The sequence below is a fragment of the Aricia agestis genome, chromosome 6, assembly GCF_905147365.1.
Source record: "Aricia agestis chromosome 6, ilAriAges1.1, whole genome shotgun sequence".
Lineage (NCBI taxonomy): Eukaryota > Metazoa > Arthropoda > Insecta > Lepidoptera > Lycaenidae > Aricia > Aricia agestis.
In genome coordinates this window covers 18,711,519-18,735,553 of record NC_056411.1, presented here as the reverse complement: position 1 = coordinate 18,735,553, position 24,035 = coordinate 18,711,519, and the positions used below count along the sequence as shown (strand labels likewise).

At 35.3% G+C, this 24,035-nt stretch overlaps 4 protein-coding genes across 6 annotated transcripts in view; 3 read left to right on the top strand and 1 right to left on the bottom strand.

Moving 5' to 3' along the window:
- LOC121728468 (protein I'm not dead yet) overlaps positions 1–11,958 on the top strand; it is a 39,171-nt gene extending 27,213 nt beyond the window's left edge. For both annotated transcript variants that reach the window (XM_042116659.1, XM_042116660.1), the window contains exons 6-14: positions 593–687; positions 894–1,019; positions 1,196–1,321; positions 7,794–7,908; positions 8,437–8,528; positions 8,815–8,915; positions 9,080–9,172; positions 9,506–9,837; positions 10,064–11,958. In XM_042116659.1, the coding sequence (XP_041972593.1) occupies positions 593–687; positions 894–1,019; positions 1,196–1,321; positions 7,794–7,908; positions 8,437–8,528; positions 8,815–8,915; positions 9,080–9,172; positions 9,506–9,837; positions 10,064–10,342 (1,359 nt within the window). In that variant the 3' untranslated portion in view covers positions 10,343–11,958. The remainder of the gene's footprint in view (positions 1–592; positions 688–893; positions 1,020–1,195; positions 1,322–7,793; positions 7,909–8,436; positions 8,529–8,814; positions 8,916–9,079; positions 9,173–9,505; positions 9,838–10,063) is intronic.
- On the top strand, positions 2,059–4,173 carry LOC121728472 (nuclear apoptosis-inducing factor 1-like). Its single transcript, XM_042116668.1, has 5 exons — positions 2,059–2,303; positions 2,616–2,748; positions 2,879–3,061; positions 3,414–3,531; positions 3,773–4,173. The coding sequence occupies exons 1-5, from the start codon at positions 2,254–2,256 to the stop codon at positions 4,108–4,110; spliced, it is 822 nt and encodes a 273-aa protein (XP_041972602.1). The 5' UTR covers positions 2,059–2,253; the 3' UTR covers positions 4,111–4,173.
- Positions 4,351–23,216, bottom strand: LOC121728470 (putative nuclease HARBI1). Its single transcript, XM_042116665.1, has 8 exons — positions 23,206–23,216; positions 14,530–14,533; positions 6,063–6,516; positions 5,798–5,975; positions 5,450–5,640; positions 5,233–5,368; positions 4,952–5,093; positions 4,351–4,812 (listed from the first exon to the last, which is right to left on the bottom strand). Exons 3-8 carry the CDS (start codon positions 6,161–6,163, stop codon positions 4,403–4,405), a joined length of 1,158 nt encoding a protein of 385 aa, XP_041972599.1. The 5' UTR covers positions 6,164–6,516; positions 14,530–14,533; positions 23,206–23,216; the 3' UTR covers positions 4,351–4,402.
- LOC121728471 (alpha-tocopherol transfer protein-like) overlaps positions 13,848–24,035 on the top strand; it is a 32,384-nt gene continuing 22,196 nt past the window's right edge. For both annotated transcript variants that reach the window (XM_042116667.1, XM_042116666.1), the window contains exon 1: positions 13,848–14,218. In XM_042116667.1, the coding sequence (XP_041972601.1) occupies positions 13,926–14,218 (293 nt within the window). In that variant the 5' untranslated portion in view covers positions 13,848–13,925. The remainder of the gene's footprint in view (positions 14,219–24,035) is intronic.

The window sequence follows — 24,035 nt, the reverse complement described above, 5'->3', positions numbered from 1 at the left end:
GAAAGAAAGAAGATATGACCTTAAATTAATCTTTATTTATATCCTCAGATATCAGCTCTTTTATCATGTTTAAAATCAACCCCTAAAATATTTATATTTTATAGGCGTGGGTGCCAGATTTAGTACTGGGAACTACCAAAAGGGATGCGCCACTGCCGGTAGGCAGAAAATGAGAACTCAGGGTGTGGTTTCAGGACTTTACTAACTAAGCAAAGTTGTGGATCAGTGGTCCAGTTTGTTACAGTATTTACACTTTACAGTATATAGTTACTACGATAAAGATTAACACAACGGAAAGACGATATTGCTTGCGGTGCGAACGTCATGTGTATTGCGCGGGAGACTGAAAGGTACGTACGCGCAGTCTCACGGCTCGAAATCCACTGAAAACAAAAATGGCGGGCGGCGCGTGCCGTCCGTTTTCAAAAAGGGGCACGGGAGGCGAAAGGGGAGGTGCCGCGTTTACAGCGCATTACCCTGGCACCACACTCACACTCGCAGCATATCTAGCTGGCATGCGTCGTCGGGAGGCCCTCTTGGGCAAGACGCGGTTATTTGTATTAACATGATTTGCTATAATTTTCTATTTCAGCAAGGACTAGGAGACGTCTATGTCAACAGGAAGAAAGCTCTGCCAGAAAACGGCAAAGAAGAAAAACCAACTAACAAAAAACAAACAGAGGAAGAGTAAGTTACTTTAGATTTTTTTCTAAAGATCTTAGCAAATTAACAATAATTAAAAAGCGTAATTAGTGAAACTTTCAGAATTTGTTAAGAGATGGCGTTACTGATCTTGCAGTTTTTATAGAATTAAACTCAACAAAGATTTCGAGAGATGGCGTCAGTGGTCATAGAGAATTAGAGACTTTTGATTTTTTATTACCTTTTTTCAGGCCACTATTGCCCAGTGACATCACCATCTGCTATTTCCTGAGTATCGCGTACGCATCGACGTTGGGAGGCTGCGGGACGCTGGTGGGAACGGCCACCAACTCCGCCTTCAAGGGAATTTATGACTCGTAAGTTTAGTATTTACTAGTATGTAATTACTAATTCTATATATTTTCTTTTTTGTACTATATATTTTATATTTTTAAAATATTTTTCTTATAAAAAAAATCAAACTGTACATATTTTTTACTGCAATTGTGTTCCAAATTCCAATATCTCATGATGGGGTTTTAAATATTTCCAGCGAGTTTCCGGAGGTGTCGGGGTCGGTGGACTTCTTCTGGTTCATGGTGTACTCAACGCCACCCATGCTAGTGATGCAGTTCCTTGTGTGGGTCGCGCTGCAGGTCACCTTTATGGGTCTCTTCAGGTATGTGATTTGTTCAGAACTTATAGTTTAGGTATATTAATATTAAGTGTGTTAAACTGTACGCCTAGCACGAACAATTGTAAGTTTCGTATCGCAAGCGTATCGAGTTGTCGATACGAAAACGTTAGACAACTTAAGTTGGAAGCACGAAGCACTTTCGAAATAGTATCGAGACCTCGACACGATAACGTTAGTGACGTCACACCAACGTAAATATGAGTGAGCAAAATAGAACGAATGGTCGTAAAATTGAATGAAAATTTCATTCATAAACTAGATACGTATTTAATCAATTAAAAACTTTGTGATTTTAGGGCACTTTTAACATAAACGCTGTTCAAATTATGACGCAATATGAAGTATGTACCTATATAATTGTATATGTATTTATTAATACAATTTTTCTTTTAATGAAATAAGGGGGCAAACGAGCAAACGTGTCACCTGGTGGAAAGCAACTTCCGTCGCCGATGGACACTCGCAGCATCAGAAGAGCTGCAGGTGCGTTGCCGGCCTTTTAAGAGGGAATAGGGTAATAGGGGAGGATAGGGAAGGGAATATGGGAGGGTAGGGAAGTAAATAGGGGAGGGTAGGGAAGGGAAAAATGGTAGGGGATTTGGCTTCCGGTAAACTCACTCACTCGGCGAAACACAGCGCAGGCGCTGTTTCACGCTGGTTTTCTGTGAGCCCGTGGTATTTCTCCAGTCGAGCCGGCCCATTCGTGCCGAAGCATGGCTCTCCCACGTCACAAATTTATTACTAAAACGATGTTTGGTGAGACTGTATTCCTATACGAACGACGCGAAGCACTTGACATTTTTGGTAACTCGAAGCTCATTCAAGGTTAACTTTGTTTTGAAGTGAACTTGTGTTGTGAATGTTGTGTGAAAGTTTTGGAATTATATGATTAACTTCTAAAACATTCTGCTGAAATGAGAACCAGCCACCCGCAATACACCATTATGGTAGAATTTATGGAAAAGTAAGTACATTTCATTTCAGATTTTATTGTTTTAAGCATAATATAATATTGATTTTAATAATCTTTCAATAGCATATTTCGAACACATTTCTGTAAAGTTTTAAATTTTGGAGAGATAGTTTTTGTAAATATACTCAAGTCAAATAAAATATTAGGCTTGCCATATGCTTGATTTTTTTTAAAACAAAGTTGAGCGAAAAATATAAACTAATTTTTGTCAATAAAGAAAGGTTAAAAAAGAAGGTAACATACCTATATATTAAGAACGACTACTGGAAGATAGTCCTTTTACTAATGTCAAATTTATTTAAGGTATGGAGACTTATCTAAACCCAGCGGTGGCCCTCGTGGTAGACACTATATACAGCAAAAATGGAAGGAGCTAACGGATATGCTAAACAGTGATGGCACTGGAGACCCTCGAACAGAGGAGAAGTGGCGGAAGGTAAGTTTCATATTTTCAGGATTTCATAAAATCCTAATTAGGCGCATGTAAAGGAAAAGACTATCACTTCACACATGCATGCATTTGATGGTGCATTTTAATGGTGTGGTGTTCATTTCTGTTTCTTAAGGTTTGGAGTGATTTCAAAAATAATGTTAAGAAAAAGTCAGCAAAAATAAATAGGTCCGCTCAGGGTACAGGTGGTGGGCCAGCACTTCAATTAACATTAACAGACCTTGAAAACAGGGTATTGAATATAATTGGGGTGCAGGCAGCTACCGGGATGCCTATACAAGAAGCTGGATTTGTACAGGTGTGATTTTTGTTTGCTTGGTGTAGGTATAGTATAAAGAAATATTTTATGTTTATTTTTGTAGCTATTATTGAAATTTCTCTGAGTATTTAATTTCTTAACAGGCCAAAAGCGTTCCTTGTTTACAACTTGCCTACCTATTGCTTAACCTAATTAATAAAAAAGGGTCACCACTTGAGTTTTTTGTTAATATTGAGTTGTGACACTTCAAATTCTTGTGTCGATGACTGGAAGGTGTTTGTGTACCTTTCTTGCTTTCTATTTTTAGCCATCATTATCCATCAATTGCATGGTATTTACTTACAAATTTTGAGTAAGCACTAATACTTATTTATTGTTCTGATTGAAATAGGTTGTTGGTGGGGAGGAAGATAGCTTGTCAAGTACTCATCTGCAAGTTACAGCCACCGAAAATGTAGATGAATTGACTGTCAACGATGTTCCCTATGAATGTACTCCAATTCCTGAAGGTTGGTATTTTTTAAATTTATCTTTCATTAACTTTAGATACTTACCTACTATAATAATATAACACATCAGGTACTCTTTAGTTTGAAATAACTACTAGTTATAAAATAGTAAAATATTAAAAAAAATATCTTATACAAAACCTAGTCAAGTAGGTATCCTGCAAAGTACATTCGTCAAAAATAAGATCCTGAGAACTAAACCTAACAGAATAGTATTAACATTGTATCAAAATTTTTACAGATATATGGAATACTCCAGGAACGAGCAGTCAACCTACAGTCGCTCCGCCGCCTCTTCCTCCACAACCACCAGCACCTAAACAACCAGCAGCTCCAGAGGAAACCCAGTGGCGACCACCAAAAAAGAAGAAAAAGTCCGAAGACCCAGTTTTTAAAATATTTAAGGAGTGTGAGGAGACTGCAAGGGAGTATGAAAGGGAGCGTGACCGAATTGTGCACGAATTAGAACGAGAGAGGATTCGACAGCGTGATGTAGAGCTTCATTTACAAGCTCAGTGGTTGGAATTTATGAAAGAGGCTTTGAAAGTATTAAGAATGTATTTGGAGAGAAGTGAGTAGTGCTTGTTTGAGTATCGCAGCATTGAACAAATGCACAAACCTCATTGGTTTTAAATGCTGTTTAAGTTAAGCTTTTATAATTGTATATATGTTTTATTTGGTGAATAAATAAATAAATAATAATTTATTTATTTAGCTTCATCAATACACATCACCTACACTAATCACTTCTTTTTCTAAAGAAAAGATGCATTTATATGTTCAAATTAAATTTATTGTGCTTAAATATGAATAAAAAAATATCTAATGATACCTTTATTTGGAGTTTTAAATGCTCACATAAAAAGCGAAATTAATTACTTATATTATGTAGTCTATCAATCCTATGTACTAACATGTTCCTTATGGCTCTACCACGAATTAAGTCATCTCTAGAACCATGCTCCCGAAAAGATTCTTCTGGTAAAGAAAGTGCTGATGAAGTATTTATGAAATCCTCTTCAGGATCGGGCACCATAAAATCCAATGCGAGGTTGTGTAAAACGCTACATGCCAATATAATAGTTGCACACCTCTCAGGGGTGTAATGTAATGTGCGGTCTTTACAAAGGCATCTCCACCTATTTTTGAGTCTGCCAAAAGTATTTTCAATTGCAACTCTGGCCTTCCCATGGATGGCAGTATATTTTGCCTCTGGAGTACCTTCAGCGGCATCCGTGATTGGTGTCATCAACCAAGGCCTCTGTGGATATCCAGAATCACCTGCAAATATATTTATTACAGATATATTTTCATTTAGTAACATAACAAATATCTACACAGAGTTAACAGTTAAACTTTACAATATTTTTAAAACTTTATTTTTGTAAAGAAAGCAATCTAAATGTAAATAAATCATTACCTAAAAACCACACTTGTTCATTATTTTGGTTCAAGTCTTGGATATACCTATTGGCTTGACTATTCTCCCAAATAAAAGCGTCATGGGTAGCCCCTCCATATTTGGCATTAACATTCAAAATTCTGCATTCACTGTCACATATCTACAATGTAAAAACGTACAAAATGTACAAGTGTATAACGTTATAACTGTAATCTTAAAATATTGTAAGAATATAAGTATGGTATAGGGTAGGTAGGATGTTAACATTATTAGTATAAATTTGTAAAGCAATATCTCACCATTTGCACATTCAGCGAGTAGAAATGCTTCCTGCAGTAAAACAAATGTTCTATCTCTCTTTTTGGGGTGAATATATGAAAATGAGACCCATCAATGCACCCTATTACTCCAGGGATGCCAAACTTTGTATAAAATCTGTAAATAAAGCATTGTTTGTACTTTTTTCTAGTTTTTATCTTATAAATATATCATTTATGTACTAAAATGATTACTTACTTATTTTTAACAATATTTCTCAGCTCTCGTGTTGCTGGAAATTGTATAAAAGTATTTAATATTGAAGGGGTAACAAGAGCATCAGTAACTTGCCTCACATATTTGCTCACAGTAGTTTGCCCTAAATATTTAGCCATTCCAACTATTCTTTGGTAAGAGCCTGTAGCATAAAATGATAAAGCACACAGCACCTAGAAATGAAAATAATAAAGAGTTAATAGTTTCACTGTAGCTGCATATTATGCTCACATAGTTGTATTGTGTACCCATTATGGGTATCATATAATAAGTAAGTATAAAAATATTTTTCTTAGAATGGTACATAAGAAGCTTACTTATTCAACTTACTTTATGTTCCAGGCTGATTTTTTTACTTGATCTTAGACTGGCTTCTTCTTTCAATACGCGACATAAGTAAAAAAATGCTTCCTTACTGAGACGAAATCTATTTTTAAATTCCGTGTCACTTAGATTTTGGATATCATTTGCCATATTTTTTCTGAGACGAGCTCTCCTTGAGATTTCTCTGTAATTGTTATATAAAGTAAATTAAATTCGTAGGTAGTTTTTTTTTATTTAAAAAAAATATTGTGTTCTAAAATGCATTACTCACCTTGTTTCTCTTTGTACATTTCTACTTTCAACAATCAATCGCGCCGCAAGATAATAGTACAATGTACTACGTCGTGGGGTGCTCCGTCTTAATCTAAGCATTTTCTCACCAAATAAATCAACAAAATCACTTAAATTACTATTTTATTCTCTAAATTCACTCTGACGAAAGTTTTCTCACTGAAATTTTTTAAGTGAATAAACATTCGTGAAACTCGCAAGCCAGCCTTCGACAATTACGATACTATACGTCATTTTATGCCTTCGTGCTAGCTATCTTCATACAAACGGCTCAAGTTACGTTGCGTATTCGATACGATGACGATACGAAACTTACGTCTAAGTGTTCGTGCTCTGGAAATTAGTTTCATTTACGCACACCAGAGGCGCTGTTCAAGTTTCCATACAAAATGCTTACGTTAACGATACGAATGTTTTTTCGATAGTAGTTCGTGCTAGAGGTGCTGTTAACCATTGTTAGACTCATAAAGTGGTTCTCATTTGAGACACCACTGTATTATCAGAGAAAATGATCCATAGGCAGATGGCGGACCTACGTAATTATGTCAAACCCAGCCGACAGATCACGAATTACTACATTGAATTGACATAATCCGACCAAATGACGTAGGTCCGTTAACTGCCTTTGAATCAATTTATTCGATGGTGCATTGTGTTCACTGATCTCCATTAAACAAGTACGGTCTGTCGAAAAAGTCATGAAATTAAAAAGTGGCAACACCGTAGTGTCATCCCGTTTTTCTTTATTTGTGGGAGAACCATGCTTCGGCACGAATGGGCCGGCTCGACCTGATAAATACCACGTTCTCACAGAAAACCGGCGTGAAACAGCGCTTGCGCTGTGTTTCGCCGAGTGAGTGAGTTTACCGGAGGCCCAATCCCCTAACCCCTACCCTATTCCCTTCCCTACCCTCAACTATTCCCTTCCCTTCCCTACCCTCCCCTATTACCCTATTCCCTCTTAAAAGGCCGGCAACGCACTTGCAGCTCTTCTGATGCTGCGAGTGTCCATGGGCGATGGAAGTTGCTTTCCATCAGGTGACCCGTTTGCTCGTTTGCCCCCTTATTTCATAAAAAAAAAATAAAAAATATATATACAGTGTATAACAAAAATAAGTGATAATACTTTAGGGTGTGTACGTGTTCCTTGTAGAGAGTTCACTGTGAAAGTAGCAGCTCTGAAAGCTTTTTTCACTTTTGTATGGGCAAGGACCCGAGCGTCACGAGTTTCCCCATACAAAAGTGAAAAAAATATTTGGTCTTTCAGCGCTGCTACTTTCACAGTGAACTCTCTACAAGGAACACGTACACACCCTAAAGTATTATCACTTGTTTTTGTTACATTCTGTATAAATATATAAATGTAATACTAATATATAATTATAATTACGTACCTACTTACATATTAAGTACTTATATATAAATAAAATATTATAGAAACAAATATTTTAAAATTTAAAATTTACGTCAAATTTAGTTCCTATCCCTTCCTTCCTCCTTGGGGGAGCTGATGCCTGATTCCGCTTCAAATAGGCACAAAAAATAGCTGTCATTTCAAAGGGTATCATCTATACTTGTATAATGGAGGTCAGTGAATGTGTTATTTGGGATAATCCAAAGCTCGAATTACTTATCAGCATATCAAGCCTTAAAACGCCCATTTATAAATATTTTTTAACTCACACATTATATACGTTTAAAATATTTTCAGGCCGAACAGTGAAGCGGCAAAACGCGTGAACCGCGCCTCCTCCGGCTCCGAGAACACCATGAAAGTTATAAAGGAACAGTACAAGAAGCTTGGACCAGCTTCGTTCCACGAGAAGGTACCCTTTGTTTCCTTTGTATTGAGATTTGAGACAGATCCCGTAGCATTATAAACCTGAATTATCGAAATTTTATACAGAGTGTAAATTGTAACAAAAGTAAGTGATATTGTAGATACTTTAGAGTGTGTCTATGTGTCCCTCATAAATAGTTCACTGTGAAAGTAGCAGCGCTGTGAGCGATTTGAATGAGGAAACGCCCCAGCGTCATGAGTTTGCCCATTCAAAAGTTAAAAAGAAACTCTTTTAGCGCGGCTACTTTCACAGGGAACACATCCTAAAGTCTTATTACTTTGTTTTATTACACTCTGTATATACCTCAGCTGACAAGTACGATATATTTTAGCCTCCGTCTCTAACCAAGTCTCTCTTGCTCAAAGTTATACGCATAGTGCCTACTATATATTTTTATATAGTAGGCACTATGCGAATAAATATATTTTATAAAATTTATATTATTTATATCGAAATGATGTGAAACTTATGTTACTTGTACTTATTCAGCATTTTTTTTCTGATATGCTTCAGGCTTCTGGCATGCTGTTTCTGCTGGCTGTAGCTCTATACATCTTCAGAAAACCCGGCTTCATGCTGGGTTGGGCTGACGTCCTCACCACTATGTAAGTTACTGACTACTGTAATGATACTCAAAAAAATAATCTATAATAATTGTCTTTTGAATGCAGTCATGTTCTATAGATCATTTAGAACAAGTCTGCGTTCATAACTCAACAAAAACATCTTTTGTGCGTTAATACACAAGTGCTCAACAACGACCAAATAGCAATAGAAACATAGGTGAATATTTTGTTAGATACTTTACTTAGATACACTTTTATCTTGTAGAATGCCCAATAGAAGAATAATTATAAGATATTTACTAATTACAAATTAAATCATTTTCAGGAAAGTGAAAGACGGCGTAGTCTCCATGTTTATCGTGATACTGATGTTCATTTTGCCAATGTCCGTTGACTTCATCAAGTTCTTCACTTCAGCTGCCTCTTGTAAGTTCTATATTTAATATGACAAAATCTATAATATTATAATATGGACTACCGAAGACTGAGATAAATAATATTCTATTCTGTAGAGTTTTGTCACACTATTATATGTAGCTATTTTCAGCGATTTGCTATATTTTGTTAAAAAAAATTCTATTGGTTTCTAGATGAGGAACTGGCGTCTACCAAGCCCTCAGCAGGTATCGTCACGTGGAACATCTTGAAAGAGAAGATTCCCTGGGGCCTGCTGTTTTTGCTCGGTAAGATTTGAGCCCATACCATTTTTTTTTGGACTTGTGTCTTTCATATTCTCAGGGCCGCGCCAACCCCCCACAGCGCCAGTGTGAGAAATCTATGAAGCACCACTTTTTCTCGAATCTTAATGTTTCAACTTATTTTTATTTCTATTAAGTAATTTGTTAAATTTCACTGAAATTGGCTACGCCACGGCGGCACCCCTATTGTCTTGGCACCTGTGTGCGCCGCACTGCGCACACTTCGCACTTAAGGGCGGTGCGGCCCTGCATATTCTTTCCAAGACATACTGTACAAATCTTTAATCAAGGATAGTCACTACGTTTTATTTATTTCAGGTGGCGGGTTCGCGTTAGCCGAAGGCAGCAAAGCAACTGGACTGTCCAAGATGATCGGCGAATCCCTGATGGGTCTGCAGGGTCTACCGCATCCCGTGGTGCTGCTAGTGGTGGTGTTAGTCACGCAGTTCATCACGGAGTTCACCTCCAACGTCGCCATAGCCAACCTCATCCTGCCGGTGCTGGCTAACATGGCGCTGGCGCTGCACATGGACCCGCGATACCTGATGGTGCCAGCCACACTGGCGTGCTCCATGGCCTTCCACATGCCCGTCGGTACGCCGCCCAACGCCATTGTTGCGGGTGTCGCCCATATTCCGACGTCGAAAATGGTAAGTTTGGTTTTCGTATATTTATCTCTTGTTCTTATAATTATCTAATGGAGAGTGATTTAAGTCCTATTAATAAACATAGCTTGTTAATAGGACTTAACTTCGATCAAATGAGGTGAACTTGGTTAGGTACACCTAATCAAGAAAATCCCTGTGACGACTACATTACACAGCAGTTTTTTTTTTGTCTTTCTTTTTATTATATTTTCCTTATGCTATATTTTAGGCCATTGGTGGCATCGGACCGAAAATCATCACGTCTTTGATAGTGTGGGGCGCCTACCCAACCTGGGGCTCGCTCATCTTCAGCGAGAAGGACGTCGCCGCACTCGATCTTCGCAGGCCCAAAGGCCAGATTCTCTCGCTCAACTGCGGCCATGTCAACGTCACAGAAAACCCTGGACCCTTCAAATGCTTGAACGTCACCGATTCGATGCAAAAGAGTATGTTTACCTGTAATTTATTACAGCTCAACACCAACCAAACGCAAACAGTGCCAAAGTAATTCCTCTCTTAGTTTGTTGGGAGTTGTCGCTAGATGGCATTAGTCGTTCTGAAATATTATTTTTGTCGCTGCTAATCACATCTTATTAGTAACAATTCGGTGGTAGGTTATTAAATGTTCAAGCTTTACGTGTAAGAGCTACCAAAGTTGTTTTTAACCGAAAATTGAATTCTGATCGTCTTTATTAGATATCTACAACATTACATTCTGTCTATAAAAGTGTTTTATTACAAGAAATACTCTAAATATTTTAAAGGGATCCACTTTGGTAATGTTATTGTAGTAATTTTATTTGATGTGCTATTAAAAAAGTTACTATACAATCGCGGTGCTTTGAAGTAGCTGTAGGAATATTGAAAATATATTTTTGTATGTTACTTATTGTATTGAATACTGTATAGTATAGTTCTAATTATATTATAATATACTATGTTGTATAGAGTGAAAGTGTGACAATACATAGACACTCGTGGGTTTGAATCTCACCTAAGGGTTTTATATGTAAGCATAATTCTAGTTCTCAGTAAGTTTATAAAATTTTCACGATTTTGTATCTGTATCAGAAAATGATCGTTTTATAAGTGTTATTATAATAACAAGCCAAAGACACTTAAACAGAATACAAAAATATACGGCACCGTATTGTAGGGCTTGTAAAGAAACTTGCATTATACCGTATACGGCCTATTAATAATGCAGCGCCACTTTGGTCATGTCTTGACCTAAGAGTTTTAATTTGGGGTATGATCTTACCCCAAATTAAAATTCTTGCATAGAACTGTTATTACATTGTGTGTGTGTGTGTTAATATTTATTTATTTATTTATATCCTGTAGCTGGAGCTGTGCGCTAATATTGCTAGCATCAATATAGTTATTGAAGCATTATAATAAGTCTTTAAAATACACTAATCAAAATTGATGACGGTATCGGCAATAGTCTTTTTTTATGAAATGATTTCCGGGGCGAATTGTCGTCGTTACCAAGATATGCTAAAGTATGAATTTCAAAGCAATAGATACTTACTAAGCTACCCAGTGTTACCATAAAACTTCTGCTCAATCGTACAAAATATAGACCACGGAGCTAATACTAAGTACTTAGTATTAGCTCAGTGATATAGACAATGTTATTTAATTTATTACTATATACGTAGATCAATAATTATTACTGCTCTTGATAACATAGTCAGTACAAATTATTGTTTTTTTTTAAACCAAAGCCTCTTTTAAAATTTTCAAGATAGTTGCGCATTTGTAAAAGTCTTGCTTCATTGCATTTTAGCATTTGTATGTTATATGGCCGACTTCGCCATTTGTTCAGAAGGAACAAATACAGATGGCGCCGTAGTGAAAACTTGCGAGTTGCGGCCATATACTTAGCATTTTAAAGGCATTTGAAGGCTTCCATTTAAAACGAAATCTTATAATATTTTCTTCTGCATTTTTACTTTTGTAGCATTTTAACTAAATTTAAATATAATATGTGTAGCGTACTTGAGGTATTTTTCATAAGTACTTATTCAATAACGTCTTTTTTAGTGTAAGTATGTCTATTATGTCGTAGGATTATTTGATAAATCGAATTATTGCGAAAATTCTAGGGATTTCGCGAAAACACGGATAATTAGATAATGCTGTTTATGTTTTCAATTTCTCTAAAAAAAGTTAAGTATTTTGCGCGATAATTCGATTTATCAAATCATCCTACGACATATTATACTTACTCACAAAGGGCACAAGTTAAAATCATAAATCATACTATTTCTTTGCGTATTATTCTTAGGTATTAGAAGATGCTGTATTGAAAAATATGTGGCCAACTGTAAATATCAATTTGTAAATAGTGGTATAAATTACAAACGAAAATGTGTATCTACGCAAATATACATTTCTATAAATATTTTTGTATTATTTATGTGCTAAAAAAATTATCTAATTTATTAATACTCTAATGCACGGGCCGCACCTGCGTAGTGCTTCGTGCTTAAAACGCTACCATTGGACGATCTGCGTGTATCGTCCAGTCATAGTAAAAGGAGGGGAAGTAACTAGTAAGTTATCTTCATACAAAGGCACCGCGCGCGGCTTGTATGTGTGCGCCATAGTATCAATGCGTCGCCACGTACGGCACACAACAAAATCTCGGCCAGTTGTAGAGGCTCGTACCGCCGAGATTTTGTTGTGTGCCGTACGTGGCGACGCATTGATACTATAGCGCACACATACAAGCCGCGCGCGGTGCCTTTGTATGAAGATAACTTACTTCCCCTCCTTTTACTATGGTCCAGTGGTATCGTCATTCGCCTGATTACTCATAGGCCATAGCCCATAGCACGAAGCATGTGCGGCCGCGGCATAAGGATTTAACCGATTCATAATAATATAACTTTTTATTTTAGCCTCTTGGAAGTTCCAACAGCAACCATCCTTATCGTTCTTGCGTCAAAACCGTATCGCTGTCTCTTCGCCTGAGCTATGACGAACATTCGTTTTTTCCAGATTGTTCAAAAAAATAATTGAAAATGTAAATAATCGAGGTATTTATTGCATATTATACAAGACATGTGGTAAGAGATTCCATGTGTTATGTTCACTTTCGAGTCATAATGGATGAAAAATTTTGATTATGAGCAGTCCATATTCTCTGTGTAAAATAATAAATACTGGTGAAAGTTTCCGATTTATAAGCAAAACAAGTTGTAACTTTATGACGCGGGCGCCCGGTTACGGTGTGACGTCACATTTTCGAAACACAGACGACGGTGTTTTCTATTTATTTAGGTAAGACAAGACGCGGCACGTTCATGACTGCGCTCGATGCAGACTAAACAACAGACGACCCAATTGGGCCGTTTTTGAACTCAACGCGCGTGGTAGTAACATATCTGCTTTGAGTTTTTCATGTAATATCATTGATTTAACCTTAATCTGTGCTTTGAGCTGTGAGTTTTGCGGTCCACACGGTGGTTTTGCTCGATTTGGAGTAAAACTATCGAGTAAAACCGTATGTGAATTGTGAGTATATAGCATTACGCGGTAGGTATTGTTACCTTATAAATTATAATGAAGTCAATAATATGCAATGAATGTGGTTTTGTTATTAAAAAATGATTGAATCTGAAATGTGAAATATGATAAAAGTTTGATTATATATTAAAAATTGAAATATTGATACATAATTTGAAATACAAAATCTGTCAAAGTTGCATATTATTTATTTCTTATAGAAACTCAGGTTAAATAACTCGAACGGACTAAACTAGCGATAGCAAAATACTATACTATCGATAGTAAAATATACATCACTAACACACGCACACAATCACACATTGACAGATCAAAAATGGTCACGCATTTTCGGGTTGTCAGGTGGTCTATACGGCAGTAGGTTTATTATAAGTTTATGGTCCATGTACTGTCCAATCACTAGTCATGTTCACCTAATGACAGATGTCATAATGAACAAAAATTTTAAAAAAAAGTTAGTTGTCAATTTGTGTTATTGTGAGCAGGACGTGTATTGTTTATAAAAATAAATCGCATTTTTACGAAATTAATAAAATTAATTGCGGCAAATAAATATGTCGGTTGAATTAGAATTCGATTACGATAAAGCTACGGCTTCTATGGACATTTTTTCTCAAGCAGATATCGATCTTTTGAAGGAATGGACGCAAAACTTGGATAAAAGTAAATACATACCGAAAGATTTAAGTAATAAACAATTGTTATTATTTTACAATGCCTGCTACGGAGATATCGAGAAAACTAAAACGTGTATGGAAAAATATTACAACTATAGGAAGAATGCGCCAGAACTATTCGACAACAGAGTTCTCGATTCGGAGGAGCTGCGGCTAGCATCACAAGTTCTGTAAGTTCTATTTTTAAAATTTTGTTACAATGCACAATGTAGAAAAGTACTTTTTGTTACTATGCAACTTTGTAACTTTCCAAATCCTAAAATACAAATTCAGGCAATTTTTTGCAAGCTCACTGTAATTATTTAAATATTTTTCGATTAAAGAAATAATAAATTAATTAACCTACAGTTTATTGAAATTTCAATGGCACAAAATTTCTAGGAGTTCAGTTTTTGGGTCCTGTACCAGAGCCAAAGGGTAAAAAATAAAAATTAGAACCAATTATTGCTACAAATAACATAATTGTCTATTTTTTGGACACCTTACTGATTTATTAACATTACTACAATGTTATTAATCATAATATTTAGTATTAATTATTGTTTAATAATAAGCTAAAAATTAAAATGATACTAAATGATACTGAATATTACAATTATTAATTATTATGTTATTAGCTGTTGCCCGCGACTTCGTCCGCGTGGACTTCAGTTTATAGCGCACGGTGTCAACAAAATTGGTGTCAAAAGCTTTTTAAAACCCTGGTACCCCTTAAATCAAAATACCCAAAACAGCCGTGTAGTGTGCACATAATATGTTTTTTTTTTCTTAATTAAACTTTTTTATACCAAATTTTAAAGCTTATTTAGCGTTACACAACTTAGCTGCATAATGCATTACACAACCTTAGCTTTGCCCAATGCCCATAAACTATTTAGTATTTATTATTGGTAGACTGTTTCTGATATCTATGTTGGTAGGTGAGTTATTTAATAACATGTATAACAATTGAAAGAATCGAAAAACATGTATCGACATGGTACCACCTCTTATAGAAATATGCATGAGCAAGCGATAGCGCGATCTAGGGGACTCTTGGCGCCATCTATTTTGAGTTTTTGGAACTAACTTAATTTGACCAAAGTTACACATTTTCACCCCCTTACAACCCCTTTTTCCAGTTAAAAAGTAGCCTATGTCCTTTCTCAGGCTTTAGACTATCTGTGTACAAAATTTCATTACAATCGGTTCAGTAGTTTTGGCGTGAAAGCGAGACAGACAGACAGACAGAGATACTTTCGCATTTATAATATTAGTATAGATTGTTATGCAGTTATCACTGAACATTTAATTTGTCTGCAATAGAATGTGAACAGAAGTTTGTCTGTCTGTCTGTTATCTCTTAACGCACAACCGAACCAATTTTACTGAAATTTGGCATGATTCAGTTGGTAGACCGTATGCTTCTCCCTCGATAAGCAAACTTTGGCGAAACATAGTTGTGGACGTCATCTTGTTTCTCATAAAACTATGTTGATTGATTGAAGAAATAAAAATGATAATATAAAGAGGGTAAATCTAACAGTAGTAGGCCATAAAAGCAATACTCAAGTTTATGAAGCCTTACCAGTGAATGTAGCTAGGCAACCTACATATTTTTATATTACTACAAAATGTACCACAATGTGGAATCAGTGATATGAACACTAACAAAACGAGGACAAAATAGCAGTATTGCATGAAAAGCAGGCAAACACATTTTACTATTTGTGATATTGGTATTCCAGGATCATGTACCATAATATTATTTAGGTAGAGTAGAACACTTACTAACTAAATTACAGAATCATCAATTAATGTATTCAATCAAGTATTGTGATCCATGGGAACTAAACTCATTGATCGCCTGATTGTCATCAATTCCATTGTTTACATTATGCCATTGCATTGGCAAATTAACTCTTTGACAATGATGAAACCAACGTACAATGAAAGAGAAACAAGACAATTTCTTTGATTGATTACTTCAAAAGTCCAAACCAAACAAAACAGGTATTAAAATTACATAAAAATATATTGACCAGTACTTATTTTATTAACATCAATTATGATGGAATATGAATAATTATGATATTGTGCTGCTTGTCTTGTTGTTCAGATCCGAGATAAAGATTACATATTCTTTATATTTCTGCAAATATTTTAAATATTTTCTATGTGATATATCCACCGGAATTACCCAGTGTTTTAATATAAGATTATAATCAGAATTCTTCTGAATAATTTTAATAAAAAACATTTAAATTTGAAACTGGGATAGGTAGTATTTTGATATTAATATTAATGTCAAAATGCAAATGGTTTACTATCTATCCCGATTTCAAATTCAAATGTTTTTATTAAAATTGATTCAGTTAAAGCTTACAAACAAAGATCGAATCTTCGAATCTGGATTTTCTATTATTTTTAAAAACCTGACATTAACGGGCTATAAAAAAAAACTTAATAAAATATTGATGAGTTTCTTTAAGGTGACGTCGCGTTAAAGTAAAAAACCGTGTTGGATATGTTTTAGATTGCTTGTTTCCTATGAGAGGCCGGCCCGGCCTCTCATAGAACCTGCTTGAACCAATCTATGTACAAATTTTGGAAGCTCAAATTACTCTCTGTTGGCAAAATAGGAATCCCTTTTTTTACAGAGGTCTTTTTGATTGATTATGAGAGTGTTATGCTATGGGTAATTCAAAGACAAAGGCATGATGAATACTGACAATGAACTTTAATTTCTTAGCTTGCTGAAAAAAATCGATTAAATCGCTACGGCCAAATTATCAGGGCGTCGTCGCCTTAAAACTAGCAATTTAGATTAAATCTACACTTTTAAATGTCAGCAGAGATGAGGAAGATAATTTTTAATCGACCACAAATTTACCAAAAAAATTATGTAATTTACGTCATAGTTAAATTATTTCACAAAAAAAAAAATTATAGCAACATAGGCCATTTGTCTGTGCCATCCAGTTTAAAGAATTATGAATATGTTAAAAGCAAATATTATTATGACATAGGAGTAACATATAGTTATCTACAATGTTAAATTAATCGGCCAAGTGCAAGTTGAACTCGCGCACGAAGGGTGTACTATATAATGAAGACCATTATAGAACAAAAATAGGAAAAAAAATGTGTTTTTTGTATGGGAGCCCCCCTTAATTATTTATTTTATTTAAATTTTATTAATTAACTAGCTGTCCCGGTGAACTTCGTGTCACTTTAAAACCTGCCCTGGACTTCTACGAATATTTTAAGACTAAAATCAGCCCAATCCGTTCAGCCGTTTTCGAGTTTTAGCACGACTAACACATTTGAAAATCCATTTTTATATATAAGACTAGCTGTCCCGGTGAACTTCGTGTCACTTTAAAACCTTCCCTAGACTTCTACGAATATTTTAAGACTAAATATACATAATCTGTGAGAATTTCGTTTCTCTAGCTATTACAGTTCTTGAGTTACAGCCTGGAGACAGACAGACATCAAAGTCTTAGTAATAGGGTCCCGTTTTAACGGGTACGGTTTTTGGGTACGGAACCCTAAAAAAGTATAATATAAAATATTATTTAGCGCGTTTATGAATGGCCCAAGAGCCAGCGATAGCCAGACTTTTGTCATTATAAAAAGCTGAACGTTTTCCTGACAATATGACCCTTCTAGAGGTTAGAAGCTTAGAAGTTAGAAGTAAGAACGACCAGCAACTATGTTGAGTTTTGGTCGCGGTTACTGTCGCGGGCGAGAGAAATTGAAAATAGGTATTTGAAAATGTATTGCTGTCTCACCAATCTCAAGTCTCCCACCGCAGAGCGCGATAGAGACAACACGACAAAAGTTCTAATAAAAGAACAGAAAATCTTCGATTCGTTGTCCGCTGATTCCTTCTCCAAAACTTTACGGATTTAAGTACTTTTTTCATTAAAAATTAAAGCAAGGCTTGAGCTGTATCCTATGTTAAATTTTTTTGTATATTTTAGCCAGTTTTGTTTTCTGGGTGTTTGAACACAGAGGAAAATCTGGCAATTTTTTTGGGTTTGTGGACGGTCTTATCTTTTATAATAATAAAATTATGAAAAAAAAGAAAACATAGGGACATGCTAATAGTCACCATAGATATTCAGGAAAAAATCATAACTCTACCGGCATTATCCAGGGAGGAAACAGGGGACAGCGTTTGTATGGAAAAATGGCGGTGTGGACTCCTCTTAAGTAAAAACTTTTACCAACATTTATAAAAAGACAAAAACATGAGTCTTGTGCATTATGCAATTATCATTTAGATTTTAGTGTTTATGAGTGTGCCATTAGTAGTCTATTAAATAACTTGACGTCATGGACGCCGAATAATGGACTAATATCACAGATTACAACTTTGATAAAGTTATTGACACTAATTAAAATACTTTTTGGACGGTCACAAATTAATGTAAATTTCATATTTTGTTATAATGTGATATAGAATTAGATAAAGCTAGTTTAACACCAAGGTTAGGTCGTAACCTTCTCACAGCTTAAATTTAGAGCTTATTATGTTATTGTCTTTTATGAGGGTCATATTTGAGGACCTAGAACCACTTAGATAAGGTACAAAGTTAGAAGGAACATTTAGTACTAACAGAGAAGTTGATTCCTAGGCAGATCTACGTAGTTTGGTCGCGTTACGTCAAACCGACCAAATGACGTTGGTCTGCCAACTGCCTAGGAATGAATTTCCTCGATGGTAGGTAGGTACCCTTGATATTTATAAAAACTGTTATCTACTTAACCTAAAATATGTTCAAATTTTTCTTCTTAAACTTTCCGGCTTTAAACATTTTGATGAGGGATTTAAAGTTTGGGGTTTCGACCAGCAAAAAAATTTTGGTTTGGGTAAAAATATTATCTATATATTAATATGCAAGCGAAAAACTTTGCATCCCTATTGACTAAAAATGGGGAAACGTTAAGTTAAATGAATTTTTGCACAGTTATAGTTTATATGGTGAAGAAGTGCGTCGAGCTTATATTATTTTGAAATTATGCTTTTATCATACATTTTTTTAACAAATAAAACATTACAAACACTACAACATACGTGACACTAGACCATCAAATGAGCCCTGTCCTGCCCTCTGTCGTCATACCCTTACAAATTGCCGATCCGGGCAATTTGTATGAAGACGGCATTTTTTTAAGTTCATTGTTCTCATAGAAAAAGTAGTTCATTTTGACGGATTCATTTGATGGTTAAATTAAGGATAACAGTGTTTACCTGGTGAACTTCACCCTAACAACTGTAAGAGTTTAAAAACCAAATTAACCAATTATAATACTCAAACTTCAGCTTTCGAAAATTAAAACTCATATCAAGTAATCATTATTACATTTAAGAAATAATATATCTACTGTTCTTAATGAATGCCGTACACGCCTATAATTGGCTTACACATAAGTGCATGTTTTAGTTTAAGTTTTAAGTCTAAATGTATTTCTGTGTTTTGCTGTTGGCGAGTCTAATGAAGAAATCTATACTAATATTATAAATGCGAAAGTATCTCTGTCTGTCTGTCTGTCTGTCTGTCTGTCTGTCTGTCTGTCTGTCTGTCTCGCTTTCACGCCAAAACTACTGAACCGATTGCAATGAAATTTTGTACACAGTTATTCTAGAGTCTGAGAAAGGACATAGGCTACATTTTGATGTGGGAAAATATCTTATTTCCATGAAAATATCGATGAAAATTTATTCGCATTGCGCAGGCCAGCGCTCATCCCGGGGGTCCTGGGTTCGAGTCCCGCAGGCGGAACAAGTTTTCAATGTTCCTGGGTCTTGGATGTGTATTAAAATAATATTTCAAAAATCTTAAATATATTTTATGTATAATATTATAAAAAATCCAGAAATATATCGATGCAATTTAGTTCTAATACGATTCAACAGATGGCGTTTTATTTTATTTTAGTTCTAATACGATTCAACAGATGGCGTTTTATTTTTTACTTAAATATATTTTATGTATCTATACTTCTATACTAATCCATACTAATATTATAAATGCGAAAGTATCTCTGTCTGTCTGTCTGTCTCACTTTCACGCCAAAAACTAATATTATAAACGCGAAAGTATCTCTGTCTGTCTGTCTGTCTGTCTGTCTCGCTTTCACGCCAAAACTACTGAACCGATTGCAATGAAATTTTGTACACAGTTATTCTAGAGTCTGAGAAAGGACATAGGCTACATTTTGATTTGGGAAAATATCTTATTTCCATGAAAATATCTTATTTCCATGAAAATATCGATGAAAATGAATTCGCATTGCGCGTGGCCAGCGCTCATCCCGGGGGTCCTGGGTTCGAGTCCCGCAGGCGGAACAAAAAGTTTTCAATGTTCCTGGGTCTTGGATGTGTATTAAAATAATATTTCAAAAATCTTAAATATATTTTATGTATAATATTATAAAAAATCCAGAAATATATCGACGCGATGTAATGAACATTTTAGTTCTAATACGATTCAACAGATGGCGCTTTTTTTTTACTTCGTTGGAACATAAAACTAATCATACTTATTAGTTATTATGTTTTTGTTTATAGTTTTTAATACGTTAGAATATTATGTTTAATAATATTATCACTTGCTATAATAATAATCAATCTATCTTATCTTATAGAACTCCTACTGCATTTCTAAGGAGTTCGAGTGTGTTGTGTTGGCCTATATTCCATCCAGAAAATATATCAATGCAATCAACATTTTAATTCTAATATATGAAAACAGATGGCGCTTTATTTTTTACTTCATTAAACAGAACTAATCATACGGTACCTACTTTATTATATATTATTGTTTTTATTCATAACTAGCTGTTGCCCGCGACTTCGTCCGCGTGGACTTTAGTTTATAGCGCGCGGTGTCAACAAAATTCGTGTCAAATTTAAAAACTTTTTAAAACCCTGGTAAGTGGTACCCCTCTTAGGGCCGCGCTACACCGGAATGGCAGCGCTGAAAGTGCTTGCCTCGCCGCTGCCATTCCGGTGTAGCGCGGCCCTTAATTAATCAAAATACCCAAAAACAGCTGTGCAGTGTGCACATAATCTGTACTAATATTATGAATGCGAAAGTATCTCTGTCTGTCTGTCTGTCTGTCAGTCTCGCTTTCAACCGATTGTAATGAAATTTTGTATACTGATAGTCTAAAGCCTGAGAAAGGACATAGGCTACTTTTTTACTGGAAAAAAGGGTTGTAAGGGTCGTAAATTTGTTCAAAAAATTCATAATAGATGGCGCCGTGCGTCTTCTACATCGCGCTGACGCTTGCTCAAAAGTCTTTCTATAAGAGGTGGTATCATCCTACATTTAAGTCTCGATTTTTTTCGATTGTTATATCTATTCTACGGTATTAAATAACTCAGTACTTTATCTGTGCAGGCAGTGACGTAACCTTAAGACCAAATTTCACCAACGACTGTTAAAGTTAATGCTCGAATTAGTATCACGTTAGCTGTTTTGTTTTTCATATGAATGAAAGAGAAGACAGGATATTTTAACAAGCTGTTAACACTAACAGACGTTGGTGAAATTGGGGCTAAACCTATCAATGATAAATAGTTTATGGGTAAAGTTGTGTAATTGGGGGGCTAAATAAGCTTTAAAATTTGGCATAATATATAAAGTTTAACATACAAAAATGAAGTACTTATTGTTTGCACACTGCACAGCTGTATTGATTTAAGGGGTACCAGGGTTTTTTTATAAAAGCTTTTGACACCAATTTTGTTGACATCGCGCGCTATAAACTGAAGTCCACGCGGACGAAGTCGCGGGCAACAGCTAGTAAATAAATAAATAAACAACTGTATATAAACAAAACTCGAAGTTATTATATAAGTAATATCATTTTCCTGCACCTTGTGAATTATGATAGTTCTTTTAATTGATTGCGTAAAGTATAATATTTATATGTTTTTATGTATATTTTATGTTAATAATAGTTGCAACATGTAGTGGATATCCTGACACTGCCAAGGCGAGCGCAATCGAGGAAATGTTGCCTTGGTAAAATCGGCCGGGTCCAATTATTAAAAAATCGGCCAAGAGCGAGTCGGCCTCGCGCACTAAGGGTACCCTACCGTTATAGAGTGAAAGTTGGCAAAAATTGTGTTTTTTTGTATGGGAGCCCCCCTTAAATATTTATTTTATTTTAATTTTATTATTAATTATTAAAGTACTAATGTAATTAAGCATTCTGTGAATATTTCAAGTACCTACCTGTTGCTAAAATTATTGATTACAAGCGAAAAAGGCCAAAAAATCTCATTTATTGTATGGGAGCCTCTCTTAAATATTATCTTTATTAAAAATACACACTTTGTGAAAATTTCAGAAGTCTAGCTATAGCAGTTCTTGAGATACAGCCTGGAGACAGACAGACAGACGGACAGACATCGAAATCTCATTAATAGGGTCCCGTTTTTACCCTTTGGGTACGGAACCCTAAAAAGATTCTTGAGAGTCCGGGTGCCCTCGCAGCTGAATAATAACTCAAATATGGTAAATATTCTCGTATGGGAAATTATCTTGGTATTACGTTTGTATGAGAACCCGGACTCTTAAGCGTGTATAATTATCTTAACTAATATTATAAACGGACAATGGTCACTGTTATGCATTTATGCACTATCAAAGAATTCTATTTAAACTTAAATAGTTCAGTCTTTGTGTACAAACCCACAATATTTTTTGTTGAATTTTGAATGCAGTCTTGTTCTAAGTGATCTAAAGAACAATAACTGCATTCATACTCGTAGCTCAATACGTAATTGTGTGTCAGTCTGTTTGTCTGTCACCTCTTAACGCCTAAAACGATTTTGCTGTTTGGTGTAGACTCTACACCAAACAGCAAAATCGTTTTAGGCGGTATTCTCTACACTGTAGAGAATATTATGTACTTTGAGTCCCAAGAAAGGAGATAGGATGCTTTTTGTTTTAAAAATGTATTTTATTTTAAGTTGTTATAATATGTGTGCACAATAAAGAATATTAATCTTAAATCTTACTTTTCTTCCCGGAAAAGTACACGGTTCCAGCGGGACACATAAATTTTGGCGCAACGGAGTTGCGAGCGCGCGTCCTCTAGTTTTAAATAATATTTTATTTCGATAACAATGTTGGGTTGTACGGGTCTGCACACCTACTGAATGCTGATAATGATGATCTTTTTTTTTTTTTTTTTTAATGAAATATGGGGGGCAAACGAGCAAACGGGTCACCTGATGGTAAGCAACTTCCGTCGCCCATGGACACTCGCAGCATCAGAAGAGCTGCAAGTGCGTTGCCGGCCTTTTAAGAGGGAATAGGGTAATAGGGGAGGGTAGGGAAGGGAAGGGAATAGGGTAGGGGATTGGGCCTCCGGTAAACTCACTCACTCGGCGAAACACAGCGCAAGCGCTGTTTCACGCCGGTTTTCTGTGAGCCCGTGGTATTTCACCGGTCGAGCCGGCCCATTCGTGCCGAAGCATGGCTCTACCACGTAATTGATAGAAACAGGATTTAAATGATTAAACTATTTATTGATATGCCAAGGTACGTATTTGTTATGGCCCCTCTTCAAGATGGGCCAGCGCTGGACGATCGAATTATATATATATTATATATATATATATATATATATATATATATATATATATATATATATATATATATATATATATATATATATATATATATATATATATATATATATATATATATATATATATATATAAGTACATAACTCCTGACTCTTTAAAGATACAATTTTGGGAGTTTCGGCGTTGTTTTAAGAACGGAGAGCATATTTTGCTATTATTACATTCATCATTGTCATCATCATCACTACCATAAACCATTATTTTAATTTTAGTCTCGAAATGATTATTCGTAGAATTCAAGAGAAGGTTCATATTAGTAGGGAGGTGATACCAAGTTCACCGGGTCATCTGGTGAAGTCATAAATTATCAAAAATGCACGTTTGCATTG

What these genes read in the sequence shown, in the direction of transcription:
- LOC121728472 (XM_042116668.1), top strand. Translation starts at nt 2,254, where the DNA reads ATGAGAACCAGCCACCCGCAATACACCATTATGGTAGAATTTATGGAA. An exon ending in CAGAGGAGAAGTGGCGGAAG is followed by an intron (nt 2,749 to 2,878) that starts GTAAGTTTCATA and finishes CTGTTTCTTAAG; the next exon opens with GTTTGGAGTGATTTCAAAAA. An exon ending in ATGTACTCCAATTCCTGAAG is followed by an intron (nt 3,532 to 3,772) that starts GTTGGTATTTTT and finishes AAATTTTTACAG; the next exon opens with ATATATGGAATACTCCAGGA.
- LOC121728470 (XM_042116665.1), bottom strand. Translation starts at nt 6,163, where the DNA reads ATGCTTAGATTAAGACGGAGCACCCCACGACGTAGTACATTGTACTAT. An exon ending in AATGTACAAAGAGAAACAAG is followed by an intron (nt 5,976 to 6,062) that starts GTGAGTAATGCA and finishes TAACAATTACAG; the next exon opens with AGAAATCTCAAGGAGAGCTC. An exon ending in AGAAATATTGTTAAAAATAA is followed by an intron (nt 5,369 to 5,449) that starts GTAAGTAATCAT and finishes CTTTATTTACAG; the next exon opens with ATTTTATACAAAGTTTGGCA.